Here is a 13,092-nt window from a genome sequence, read left to right as displayed (position 1 = left end):
CAACGGGGGGAGGGCAGGGGCTTCCCCGGAAAGCCGTGGAACACGGAATTGTCCTGAAAGGGAGCAAACAGCAAGGAGGAGGGACCAGGACTGGGGAGCGGTGGGGACAGTCACTAGCAGGAGGAAACATCAGACAGCACTGGACTCTCACCAGGCCTGACCCGCCAGAAGAATCTGGAGGGGCCGTCCGTCCCCAGCATGCAGTGGTCACTCCTGCGGCTGGTGTGGCTTGTGTCCCCGGCGAGGGCCAGTAACCTGACTCGGCAAAGAGATAGAAAAAGACAGAGTTGCCCTGGTCCTCAGTCTTGGTGAGCTGGGTGTGCACAGCCTGAAAAAAAGGAGCGGGAAATGATATTTTGAGTATCTCCAGGGAAACGGGGTCACACATACACTCCCAGAGGACCGCCTGCCCAGACTGGTGCTGACTGGCAGCCGGACAGCCCCAACGTGTGCAGACAGAACTTCCAGCTACATCCAGCCCAGGACAAGCAGGGAGGGGACCCAGTGGCCGTCCTGTGTGGGCCTTCTGGGGCATCTGTCCAGCTCTGGTATCACTCAACCTGAGTCTGCTCAGCCTGCGACGCTGGGGAGGTTTTTTCCTGTTTGCACAACTTAGAACTTACATGTTTGTTTCGTTTTTCCAAAAGAAAACTATCCCTTTTAGAAGGAAATTGTGGGGTTTTAATATGATATCCTTCTATCAAGAAATTAAATCGTGATTGTTACTTTGCTCACCAACCCTCGTTGAATCACATATTTGTCCCCTCAGGAAAAACCTTAACAATGCAGCGGATTAGTCTCTAGTCGGGATGGGGCAGGGAATTTTGCCCTGTGGCCTAAGCCGGACAATATCCACCAGACAGAACATCAGTTATCTCCTGTTTTATAACAAATACCTGGAACTATTTTAACGAAGCGAAGTTAGCATTTGTCATTTTTAAAAGGAATCTTTTCGATAAGTAATTTATGTACCTGATCTAAAGTGCAAAAAGTGAAAACCGTATGTTTCCTGCCTGGCCCTCAGGGCCCGCATATGTGTGTCGCCCAAATGGGCAACTGTTACCATCTTGTTAATGCTGTGGTTTTTTGTTGTTGTTGTTGTTTTTAATTTTTTTTTTATTTTTGAGACAGAGACAGAGCATGAATGGGGGAGGGGCAGAGAGAGAGGGAGACACAGAATCGGAAGCAGGCTCAGGCTCTGAGCCATCAGCCCAGAGCCCGACGCGGGGCTCGAACTCGCGGACCGCGAGATCGTGACCTGAGCCGAAGTCGGACGCTTAACCGACTGAGCCACCCAGGCGCCCCTGTTGTTGTTTTTTTAACGTGGCAAAATGTTTTGAAAGTCTTTCTATATCAGCCCAAATGGAGCACCCCATTCTTTTTGTTCTTGTTGTTAGCGTTATGGGCCTCCAGTGTTTATGATGTTCTATAATTTATTTTACCCGTCCCCCATCAGTGGACATTTGCCATTAGAAACGTTGTGGATCGAGGACATTCGGCGCTGCGTTATTTAAGACTGAGAGCCACGCAGTGGGTTGCTGTGGGAATTGCCAGGTGGAACCATTGAGTTAAACGTTACCTGTTTTGTAAGTTTGGGGAAGATATTGCCCAATGGCCTTCACGCTCAGGTGGGCGGGTACTGCTTTGGCATCACCGGTCTCCGTCATCTAGTCGTTTTGTCCTGACCACGGTGCTGGACCATAAATGATACCTCGTTGTGGTTTTGATTTGCATTTCTCTTACTGTGAGTGAGGCTGCACATCTTTTCAAGAATGGAGGTTTTTATGTTTCCACCTACTTTAGTGTAAACTTTTTCACAAATTACCTTATTAGCCAGATCATCTGGGGAAACCATAATTGGGGCTGGTGATGGGTGGGCTTTTGCCGGTGGTGTGGGGGGCGCACCAGGGCCTCTGAGGCTGCAGGCGAGCTCGAATTTCATACGTGACACCCAGGCCCGTAGCAACACCACGAGGCAGTTGTCGCCATGCCATGCGACGGCCGAGGCCCTGGGAACTTGCTCCGTCTCGTCCCTCCTTGAGCTTCCCACGTGGACCAGACCTCACTGCAGTGGGTGGAGGCGTGGGCTCTGGAATCTGACTTCGTCCTCATCCTTGGAAGAAAGAGACACTCGGAAGGGCTTCTTCCTTCCTCAGGGCCTTTTGGGAACCACTTGTGTCCAGCTTAATGCCTGTGGGCTGTGAATTACAGTGCCAGCGGCAGAAGTGAAGGAAGCTTTGTGCCGTTCCAGCCGGCTCACGGGGGACCGGTCTAACAGGGTGTGGAAGCGTGTCTACCCAGAGTGGCTTCGCCGGCACGAAAGGACTCTGCCTCTGATGGAAGGGCCTGGCCGCCCCTTTCCTTTCCCTGGCTTCGGCCACACCCGCAGAGGAGACAGGGAGCGTGTGACCGTGCGTGGACAGCTCACCCGAGTGGCCGGGGTGGTCTCGGGCCCTCGGGCCTCCGGCTCATCTTCGGGGTGTGTGGGGTGCATGGGGGCTGAGCATCGGAGCACAGAGCCCGGCCTTCAGAACAAGGTCGCCGTCACCCCCTCTGGCAGGCACGTTGTGGGACACGGATCCGGGACCGTGGGGTCTGAACCAAAGGGTCCATGGGTTACGTGCTCACAGTGCTGTGTGGGGGCCGGCGTTTCTTCCCTGTCTGCAACACCCCTGTGTCAGTGGGGGGTGGGGGGTGGGGGGGTGGGGAGTTAGTTATATTTGCTTAGCACTTGCAAGCTGCGATGGCTTGACGTTTTCTTAGGAAACTTAAATTTAGCAGCAGGAAAGAGGTTTGACTTCACCCCTGAGCGAGAAGCTTCCCGTGGTCCTGATGGCGCCCTTGTTAGCGGGACCTGGGTGGCCGTTGACAGTCATTCAGTGCTGGGGCCGCTGGCGAGGCCGGTGGGTTGTGCTTTCTGTGGCTCCGTCCTCTAAGGAGACCAGGCCACCAGGACTCAGGGATGCTTCCAGAGAGGCCACCAGCTTGTCTCCTGTCAGCCGCAGGCACTAGGGCACCAGGTGGGCTCTCTTCTGCGGTGGCCCAGGCTCTGATGGGTGGGCGTCCCCTGAGGGGCTTCGCTGTGGACTTTCTCACTGTTGCTGGGCAGGTTTATGCCATCGAGTGTCCCCCAGATCACAAACGTGTCGCTTATTTTGCCCCCTGCTCTGCCTGCAGCGGCGTAGAGGGGGAGCCCGGCGCTCAGAAAACCCCGGGGTTGAGTCTCAGCTCCTCAGCCGTCCAGCGGTAACTGTGGGGGCATCACCCCACCCCTACGTCTGCTGGTTCCTTTTGGAGAAACGGCAGCTTCTGGGTGCCCTTTCCCAGGGGACCCGGGAGGATTTGGAACGAACGCTGGTCCCTCCCTGTCTCCTTCCACCTGTCCTTCCCGAGCCCTGGAGCTCCAGCTTTCACAGCCAGAGCCTCCGGCCCCGGACCAGGGTTCTGGACGGAGGGGAGGCTACAGTGAGATGTGGGGTGCCCGGGGCACTGACCTCTCCTGCTCATCCCTCTCCTGCTCCCCGTCCCTCCTCTGTGCACCTGTGATAGCTTCCTGGGGCTGTTACAAGAAATTAGCACTGACTAGGTGGCTTGTCAGGGTTTGTTCGCACCCAGCTGGGGGACCAGAAACCTGAACTCACGGTGTCCTCGGGCCTCGTTGCCTCTGCGGACTCCAGGAATCCGTCTGCCCCTACTGGCTGCTGCGTCACCCCATCCCTGCCTTGGCTTCACGTCCCTGCTTTGTCTCTGTGTCCCATGTCCCTCGTGTGTCAAATATCTCTCTTATAAAGAGACCCGCCATTGGGTTTAGACTCTCAGCCCAGGGTGATATCCTTGATATCCTTTTTAAAAAAAAAAATTTTTTTTAACATTTATTTGAGAGAGAGACACAGAGTGTGAGCGGGGTAGGGGCAGAGAGAGAGAGGGAGTCACAGAATCTGAAGCGGGCTCCAGGCTCCGAGCCGTCAGCACAGAGCCTGACATGGGGCTCGAACTCATAAACTGGGAGCCGAAGCCAGACGCTTAACCAACTGAGCCACCCAGGCACCTCTGTGTCCTTAATATTCTTAACTTGCATCTGCAAAGGATTTTTTCCCAAACAAGTTCACATTCATAGGTTGCCAGAGCTTAGAATGTGAACACAGTTCGGGAGCGGGGACCCCACTACTCGGTCCCTCTGGGCAGCTATTGTGGAATCTGAACCCGTCCTCGGTCAGGGAACCGCGGAAGGTGAGGATGACCCCAGGGCGGTCTCAGGAAGGTGGATGCCTTGCTTGTGAGCAAGGGAGGAAGGTGAGCTGACATCCGAGCGCCCTCGCCGCACAGAAGCCCCATGCCGCGGAGGATGGCCCTTGGACTCTGTTGTTGTGTGCGTGGGCTCGGTGATCAGAAGACAGTCACGGTACAGAATAGGGGTGCCTCCCAAAAGTTCATTAGATTCTGGATTTCTTTCTCTTTTTCAAAATGAAAATTGCTTTATCGATTACGTTTTAAAATTAAGCCACGAAGGAAATCATAGATGCTCACTTTTCAGTTTTCAGACAAGTTAAAGGGTGAAAAGATACAGGTAAACGTTGCACCCCCTGCTGATACCTGTGGTTGACAATTGTGGCCTTCCAGCCGTCCTCGGGGGCGTGTCAAGGTGGGCGTCCCTCTATACCGAATTTCACACCCATTCGGCACCTGGAGACCGTCTGAGCCACCCGTCGCGGCTGCTGGGGCTTCGGGGCACGGCTGACCTCTTGGGTTCGCGCGTGCTCTGTGTTTCGGGCGTCAGGCGGTCTCCGGCTTCAGTGTCGCGAGCCAGGAGCGCGTGGTGTCTTTAAGCAGAGGCGCGTTGGCCGTCAGCGTGCGGAAGTCCTTGCTCCCCGCGACCTCGTGCACACAGGCCTGCGTCTCACTGGGAGCGGGGTAGACGCCCTCCTGCGAGGTGAGGCCCGGGACGTGACCACCGGCTCTCCTCCTCCGTGTTTGCCCCGACGCAGGCCATGTTCGAGCTGGTCACTTCCGAGGCCTCGTACTACAAAAGCCTGAGCCTGCTCGTGTCTCACTTCATGGAGAATGAGCGTCTGAAGAAGACCCTGCACCCGTCTGAGGCGCACATCCTCTTCTCCAACGTCCTGGACGTCATGGCCGTCAGTGAGCGGTGAGCCACCGGCTCGGGTCCTTGTGGGGCCTGGCTTCCAGAACCTTCTCCTCAGCCAGGGCGCGGCTGAAACCTGTGGTGCCCTGGCTTCTCTGCTTGTGTGTGTTTGGGATGACCTATAGTAAGATATAAATGAATACGTAAACCCAGCCCTCTGCCACCTGAACGGTGCCACGGCAGGTCACGTCCCCCTGAACGGGCCTGCCCGTCAGCACAGTGTCCCTGAGCCCCCACAGTCAGGCAGGTCTGCGGCGGGTGTCCTGACCAGGTCCGGGGGTGTCCGTGTGAGCTGCTCTTCATCCTGACTCTGGAAACCCTGGCTCGCGGGGCCCCGGGGCCCTCTGAGAGCCAGCGCAGAGCCTGGCCCTGGACTTAGGCTTTCTCTCCCCAGTTAGATGGCATTTCCAGTAATTTTTGGAACTGTGCTTACGTTTTGCCTATTTGAAGGGTGGGAGGAACTTAACTGGAGGAGGAATAAACAAGCACTAATCGGTTCTTGCCAAAAAGAAAAGCATGCCAGTCGTACCGTCAGGGTAGAGGATCCAGTGACCATTTTCCCTGGAGGCCACGGAGCCTGCAGCCCAAAGCGCAAAACTCGGCTTCTGGATGAGCTCGTCCAACCGTGCACGTTCAGACGTGAAGCCAAGGTGTGACAGGAGGGGCTCCTCCACCCCCTGGGGCGCCCCGGGCGCTGCTGGCCCCCTGTGGGCCCCTGGGTGGGTCCCCCCTCCGCACTGACACCCACCTCCCGGGGGCAGCCCCACCCAGTGGGCTTGGGCACATGGTTGCCGAGAGACTTCTTGGCCTTTGCCCCCTGACCCCGTTGGGAAAGGGGTGTCTTTTTACATATGTCCTGACTTCCGTTTTACCGTGGAAAATTCCAATCATGCAGAAGTAGACACGCCAGTATAACGAGCCCACCCCTAGCCCAGCATCTAGGTTTGCCTGCGTCCCCACCCCACGCCTCCCCACCACCCACAGGATCCTTCTGAAGCAAATCCCTGTGGTCACCTCATCCGTGAACACATCGATATGTATGCAAAACATAAAGTCTCTTGCTGTCTCTTTAAAAAATAGCCCTAGTGCTGGTACGCACCTAAAAACACTGAACGTAGAATTCCTCGATGTGACCGAACATGCCGTCGGCGCAGGGATCGCGGCCCGTCGCGTTTGTTGGTTTGTCGGAGCCAGGCCCGGTGGTGGAGACGTGTCTGTCCTGAGTGTCGCTGTCCAGGCGCCCTTAACCCCAGCCACTGCCCCCCTGCAGGTTTCTCCTGGAGCTAGAGCGCCGGATGGAGGAGAACATCGTCATCTCGGACGTGTGCGACATCGTGTACCATTACGCGGCCAACCACTTCTCAGTCTACATCACCTACGTCAGCAACCAGACCTACCAGGAGAGGACCTACAAGCAGCTGCTGTGAGTGCGCCCGGCAGTGGGGCCGTGGCTCCTCCCATGGTGCCACTGCGCTCAGTCCTTGGACCTCTGCTTTCCCGGGATGGTGCCCAAGCCTGGCACGTGCCGGGGGTTTCGGGGTCACTAGAGAAATGTCGACCCCAAGACAGTCAGCTGTGGCACCCACTGGGCCTGTGTCCAGAATGGCTGCGCTGAGTTCTGTGAGGTTTAGAGAAGAGGGTCTGAGGCCCAGAGGCCCCCTTGGGGCCCGAGAGGTCAGGAAAATGGTTTGAACCAGAGACAAAGGCAAGGACGGGGCAGGAGGAAGTCTTTGGTGGTGAGTTCATTACTAATCTGCCCAATTTTTTTTTTTTAATTTTTTTTTTTTCTTTTTTTGAGAGAGAGAGGTCACAAGTTAGCAAGGGGCAGAGAGAATGGGAGACAAATAGGGCACGAGCTCACCCGATGCGGGACTCGAACTCATGAACCGTGAGATCGTGACCTGAGCTGAAGTCAGATGCTGAACCGGCTGAGCCCCCCAGGCGTCCCTGATCTGCCCCCCTTGTAAACTCGCCTGGGGTTTCCATTGATGAGATAACTTCTCAGTCAACTAGCCTCTTCTGAAGTGTCCACACTTCTGCGCCACATGTCAGTGACCGTCACCAGTGATGTGTCCCTACCTGGACTTCAGGAGCACAGAAGGTCTCTCTGAGAAGTAACATCCGAACGTTACGCTGCCCTGGGCCTTGCTGTCAAGCCTTGTGGCTAACTGTGGATGTTTTAAAACTTGAGCATTCGGGGGTTTGGAGGTTTTACATTTGGGGGTTGAAAATTGGGACTTGAGGGAATCAGGATGCCCGTTTTGAGGACAAACCTGGGGGAGACAAGCATACAGGGGAACAGGACGTAGGCGTTGCCGTGCTGAGGGTGTGCTGGTGTGCACCCCGTGTACCTGAGAAAGAGGCAGAGCGGCCCTGCAGGTCCCCGGAGCCCTTGTCGCCCCTCCCCCCCCCCCCCCCCCCCCCCCGCTGAGCCACCTGCACACAGGCCATCTCTGCTGGCAGGAACAGCACAGCTTTCCTCTGGCAGCCGCCCCCAGCCCGCCGCTGTCCCCGTCACTACGTGGGTTCACCTCGCCACGGTTCCCTGCAGGGTAAACCACCAACTTGTGCGTCTGAGTCACAGACTTGGCCACACGAGGAATCCTTGCCTTCCCACACACAGCACACTTTGCTAAGTTTTCAGGGGCCAGGCATGTGAAGCCCCTGTTGTTATTTGACTTGTACACGAACAGTTTCTTTTCCATGAAAAGGAAAGAAAGAAAGACATCAACACATATCCTGTGCCCGTGGGCCGTCTGGCTCCTACGAGGCCCCCCCCCATGCTCTTTTGATTTCACGCCTCCTGCGAGCCGGAGACCGACTCTCGTGTCTGTGTCCCCAGCCAGGAGAAGGCGGCCTTTCGGGAGCTGATTGCGCAACTGGAGCTGGACCCCAAGTGCAGGGGGCTGCCCTTGTCCTCCTTCCTCATCCTGCCTTTCCAGAGGATCACGCGCCTCAAGCTGTTGGTGCAGGTACCGGCCTCCCCGACCCGGCACACAGACCGGACTTGCCCAGGCTTCTCCGGCTGCAGAGGGCTTTCTGTGGTCATCCCAGGTCCCTGCTAGCTTTCTGGGAAGTTCACTTGTTCCACAAATCCTCGTGAAGCTCCTACTGTGTGCTGAGCAGTGGGGACTCAGCCCCTGTTCCCCTGTCCCCACAATCTGGGGGAGAGACAGACAAGCCCGCACAACTGGGAAGTGGCCGCGGCTGGAAGGACGGTGAAATAGGGTGACGTGATAGGGGGTGACTGCCTGGTCAGTGCCAGTTCAGGGGGTCAAGAAAGACAGACGAGTGGCATTTGAGCCGAGACTTGGCTGACAGGGAGGAGCCATTCAGGTGCCAAGGAACTGCTTGCACAAAGGCTCTGGGGCAGCCAAGTTCACAGCCAGGAAGGCCAGTGGTGAACTGAGGGAACTTGACGGGAGTGAGTGCAGAGATGGGGAGAGAGGCCAGTTGGGGCCCTAAGGGACCAGGTAAGACGCTGGGGTCATTCTTCAGCATGTCGGGGAGTCCCCTGATCTAACTGCCTCTGCGAGAGCACACAGGCTGCCTGTGCAGAGTGATGGGCAGGAGAGCAGGAGGGAAATGGGAGAAGGGGTTAGGAAGCCACTGGAGAAAGAAGCTTAGTCTGGGGGAGAAGTGGGGGAGGGAAGAGGGGAGATGTTGGAGGGAAACCCGAATTGAGATGAATTGAGACGCCTACTTGCTACTTTGGGTCAGAGGGAAGAGAGTGTGAACTTGAGCAGTGGGCGTGATGGTGCAGTCTTCCCCGAGGCGGGGAGCCGGTGGGAAGAAGCAGGACTCAGTGTGGACTAGCTGAGCTTGTGGTGACTGAGCAGTCAAATCTCCAAGTTCAGAGTTAGGGAGAAGTCTGAGCAGGGCCTGTGGGCATCGAGGTGGCATTTAGTGAAAGGAGACCGGCCAGGAAGGAGAGAAAGGGGTCCCCAGACCCGGCTGTGGGACACAGTGGCCAAGAAGGAACAGTGGTGAGGAAGGAAGACCAGGAGGGCTGCCTGGAGGGGGTGACACTTCCTGAAAGGGGGTCTCCAGCAGGGCAGAGACGCGCTGTGCCTGGCACATGCTCCTGGGCTGCTGGGAGTCCACCAGTCACACGGAGGGGATGGTGTGGATCTGGCCGTGGCTCTAGGGGCCCGGGCTGAGACGATGACCCAGGAGCCACAGTTAGGGGAGGTCAGAGGTCAGGCAGACAGCAGGCCAAAGACCTGGGGCAGCTGGCTAGCTCCACGGTGGCAGTAGTAAGGCGGGGAGGTCACAGCCCTTGGCAGGGGGAGGGGGACCAGGGCTCAAGGCCCAGGACCACAGAGATGGGATGTCAGAGGAAGCGCCCCCCGCACCCCCAGGATGTCAGGAGAGAGCTCTGGCAGAGAAGGAGTGCGAGCCCAAGTCACAGGACACCAGTGAGTGGGGGGGCTACGTGTGAAATTTTTTTTTCACTTGGAAAAACTGAAACAGAAAAACGGAGAAATTATTAAGAAATTTTATAGGAAATAAAAGAGATTTTGTAGGAAAAGAGCATGTGTGGATATGTAAAAAAATTAATTTTTGTACGATAAAAACCAGCAAAACTAAGATCAAGACCCATCTTGCTGTGGTCTCGAGGAAACAGAGGGGCCAGGGGGTGGCCAGTGGAGCCATCAGGGAAGCGTTCCCGGGAAGCACGCTCAAGGCAGAGGGAAAGTAAGCAAGACGTTAACTCAAGAAAATCAAACAGTTGGAAAAGAGACGTTTTCATCAATAAGAACAGTTAACAAAGCCTCAGGGTTCTTGCGACTTGATCCCAGGGGAAAGGGTGGGGAAGGCCCCGGTGCCCACCGTGAGCCTAGGGCTCCTCCCGGTGCCCACCGTGAGCCTAGGGCTCCTGCGGGGACAGGGCCATCCCGAGCATGACTTTCCCCCAATGCTGGGTCCACCCCGCCAGCGTGGGGTCACCTGCTTTGCTGTGGTCTCCTGGTGAGCCCCACGGGATCTTGGGATGTAGCCTGGCCTCCATAGTTAATCCTCTCGGGAGACTGCCTTGGGGTCACCATTTTAGAGCTGGGCCCGGCTGTGGGTGGGGATGCCCGGTCCTGGGCCAGCCGTGGTCAGGATTCAGGATGCCCGGTCCTGGGCCCGGTCATAGGTTCTCCTGCCAGTCGGGCTCTTCCATGTGCTGCTGCTCATGGGGGCGGGGAGGGGAGGAAAGGCCACAGGTGGTCGTATTAATGCAGATTTTCCCGTGCTCAGAACATTCTGAAGAGAGTGGAAGAGAGATCTGAGCGTGAGTGCACTGCCTTGGACGCCCACAAAGAACTGGAGATGGTGAGCCCCGCCCTCTCTTTCTCTCTCCCAACAAACCATTGTCCTTGTCGGACACCCACCTTCTGGCCCTGCTTCCTCCTATGTTGGTGGGTCTTTGGAAACTGCAAATTCATTTTAATATCAAAAGAAAGTCATTGAGGGGCACCTGGCTGGCTCGGGCAGGTAGAGCACCCGACTCTTGATCTCGGGGTCCTGAGTTCAAGCCCCACGCTTGTCCTTGCCTGTCTCCGGGGTCTTCCCTCCTGTGACAGGCGAGGAGGCTGGGTCTGGCTCTTCTTGCGCCCCGACACTGCCCTGTGCCTTCTCCCCCCGCTGCTCCCCTCCCTCCTATCTCTGCGAGACGACTCATTGGCCCTGCCGAGTCCTGGGCTGTTCCTGCCCGAGAGGGAGGAGAGCACGTCCTTTCCTCGTCCTCAGAGAAGCGGCTCCTCCTGGGGTGGCCAGCAGAGTCGGGGCTGTGCCAGAGGAGTGACACCCGATGTCCGTTCTCCAGCGCTCGGGTCACGCGGGTCCTCCCTTCCCTCTCCCGGCGCTGGCTCGTGTGCTCGGCTCCTGGTGTTGCTGGAGCTGCAGGCCAGCTCTTGGAAGCGGCACGGGGCCACTCTGTCGTGCCAGCGACTGTAGTGGACAAGAGCCTAGTGTGTGGTCCTTTCCACTTCTTGTCCCAGAGGCAGCAGCTCAGTAAAAGGACTGGCCTCCATGGGCATCTGATGGCAGTTCTAAGCCACTTGGGGCCCCAAGGGCTCCATTTCACAGTGGTCTCCTCCCGGCCGCTCCTTTTGTCCCTTACCAGTTGGCCACCTGGCAGGCTGGTCAGGGAGGGTCAGTGCCCCGGGCGGCATCTTTCAGGGCCCTCTGCCCTCCCCTGGAACTCCCGCACCTGATCGGGTCGGGGGTTCGTCCCGGCACCCACTGGGCCACCTAAGGTGAGTCCAGTGACCGCCTCAGCCCCTGAGGGGTCCCGCATGCCGGGAGCCAGGAGAGCGCTCTCTGTTTCTAAAGGTCTCTGCCACCATTTCCTTTCCCTTCTAACAAAAGCTGTACTTGCTTCTCGCGGTTTACCTTTTCTTTATAAAGGTGGATTTTTTTTTCTAATGTATAAAAATGATGTTCGATACAAAAAAAAAATTCAGCAAGTGCTCATGAGTACACAGAAGGTGGTAAGGTCACCAGGTGTCCCACATGTCCCAGCTGACATGTGGGTTCTTGCAGGTGTCTTGCAAACAGACACCTGTACACACAACTAATTTTTGCAAAACAGGGATTGTGGTTTCGAAGCTGGCTTTCTTTGCTCTCCGTTTCAGCGCATGTAAAGTTATTGCCATTTTTAATGATTTCGTGGTACAGGGTGAGGTGCATATAAATGTTAATCAATCCCAGTCAGTGGACATTTAGGTTGACGACAGTTTTTCTCGTTTGAAACAACAGCGCAGGGAACGTTTTGCGCACATAGTGGGAGCGTGCTGGATGCCAGGCTCCATTCTAAACACCGGCGATCCATCGTGGAATACTGTTTCTGCAGACTGAGCCCCTGGAAATCCCAGGACGTGTGGTTTTATTAGGCTTCTTGGTATCTGGGTGGCCTCCCAGGAAGGTGGGGGGAATCTGCACCCCCTCCCCCTGCCCCGATCCTGTCTCCCCACACCCCGGCGAACCCGGAGGTGACCGGTCTAACTTTTCCAGTCTGGCAGATGAGAATGGGCACCTTGCTGTTTTGTTTTCTTAGGTGACATGACAGGTCAGGCATCATCTTATGTGTGCTCTGGAGTGTCCTTTCTAGCAGGGACAAGACGCTTTCTCCCCCAGAACCGAGAGCCGCAGCCACAGCCTGACGGGCTTTCCTGCTGGCCTTTGTTGCAGGAGGTGCTGGCCAGCCAGTCTCCGCGGCAGGCAGCGTCTGCTCACCCTCGGGGGCCTGAGCGGGCCAAAGGCAGTGGCGGGGGAGCGGCTGGCTGCAGGTGGCCTCACGTGTCCCCCTTCTTCTGCCAGGTGGTAAAAGCATGCAACGAGGGTGTCAGGAAAATGAGCCGCACGGAGCAGATGATCAGCATTCAGAAGAAGATGGAGTTTAAGATCAAGGTGAACCTGTGCCCGTCCGTGTGTCCCCACCCAGCCGGGCTGGCCTGGTCGAACTCAGTGATTGGCCACCCTTGGGTCTCAGTTCGGTGTCGCCTTCATTGAGGTCTCTTGACACCCCTAGCTGGCCCCAAGAGCCCCGTGACCAGGCCATCACATTGGCCTGCGCTTACCTTCTGAGAGATGGTGTGCAAGGACCCTGGAGCCACCTGCTCTCATTTCTTGTCCGTGTGACCTGGAGCAGTTAGTTGACATGAAGCACGTGACAGGGACCATTCCAAGGATTCTTAAATCGGGGGAAACTGAAAATCTGACAGCAGTTACCAATCTGCCCCAACTTTATGTAAAGCTTCAGGCATTAGTGTGCCCCAAGGGTCCCAGGGGCCTGGGTTTCTGGTGACGTGGTCACATGAGCACACACTGAGGGTCCCTGAGGTCATGCCATGTTTAGGAGGTGAGCCCCAGGTGAGGACGCAGACGTGGCCTTCTGGGCTCCTGCCATATCTCCACCTGCTGGGCTGACCACTGCCAGGAACCCGTCCCCAAGCCATGCA

General features: G+C 56.7%; 1 protein-coding gene across 3 annotated transcripts in view; it reads left to right on the top strand.

Moving 5' to 3' along the window:
• Nucleotides 1-13,092, top strand: part of NGEF (neuronal guanine nucleotide exchange factor) — a 107,632-nt gene that overhangs the window by 90,479 nt on the left and 4,061 nt on the right. For all 3 annotated transcript variants that reach the window (XM_027047445.2, XM_053215971.1, XM_053215972.1), the window contains 5 exons: nt 4,986-5,146; nt 6,414-6,566; nt 7,986-8,115; nt 10,388-10,462; nt 12,452-12,541. In XM_027047445.2, the coding sequence (XP_026903246.2) occupies nt 4,986-5,146; nt 6,414-6,566; nt 7,986-8,115; nt 10,388-10,462; nt 12,452-12,541 (609 nt within the window). The remainder of the gene's footprint in view (nt 1-4,985; nt 5,147-6,413; nt 6,567-7,985; nt 8,116-10,387; nt 10,463-12,451; nt 12,542-13,092) is intronic.

The sequence above is a fragment of the Acinonyx jubatus genome, chromosome C1 (assembly GCF_027475565.1).
Source record: "Acinonyx jubatus isolate Ajub_Pintada_27869175 chromosome C1, VMU_Ajub_asm_v1.0, whole genome shotgun sequence".
In the NCBI taxonomy this organism is placed as follows: Eukaryota; Metazoa; Chordata; class Mammalia; order Carnivora; family Felidae; genus Acinonyx; species Acinonyx jubatus.
This window is presented reverse-complemented; position numbering and strand designations above follow the sequence as displayed.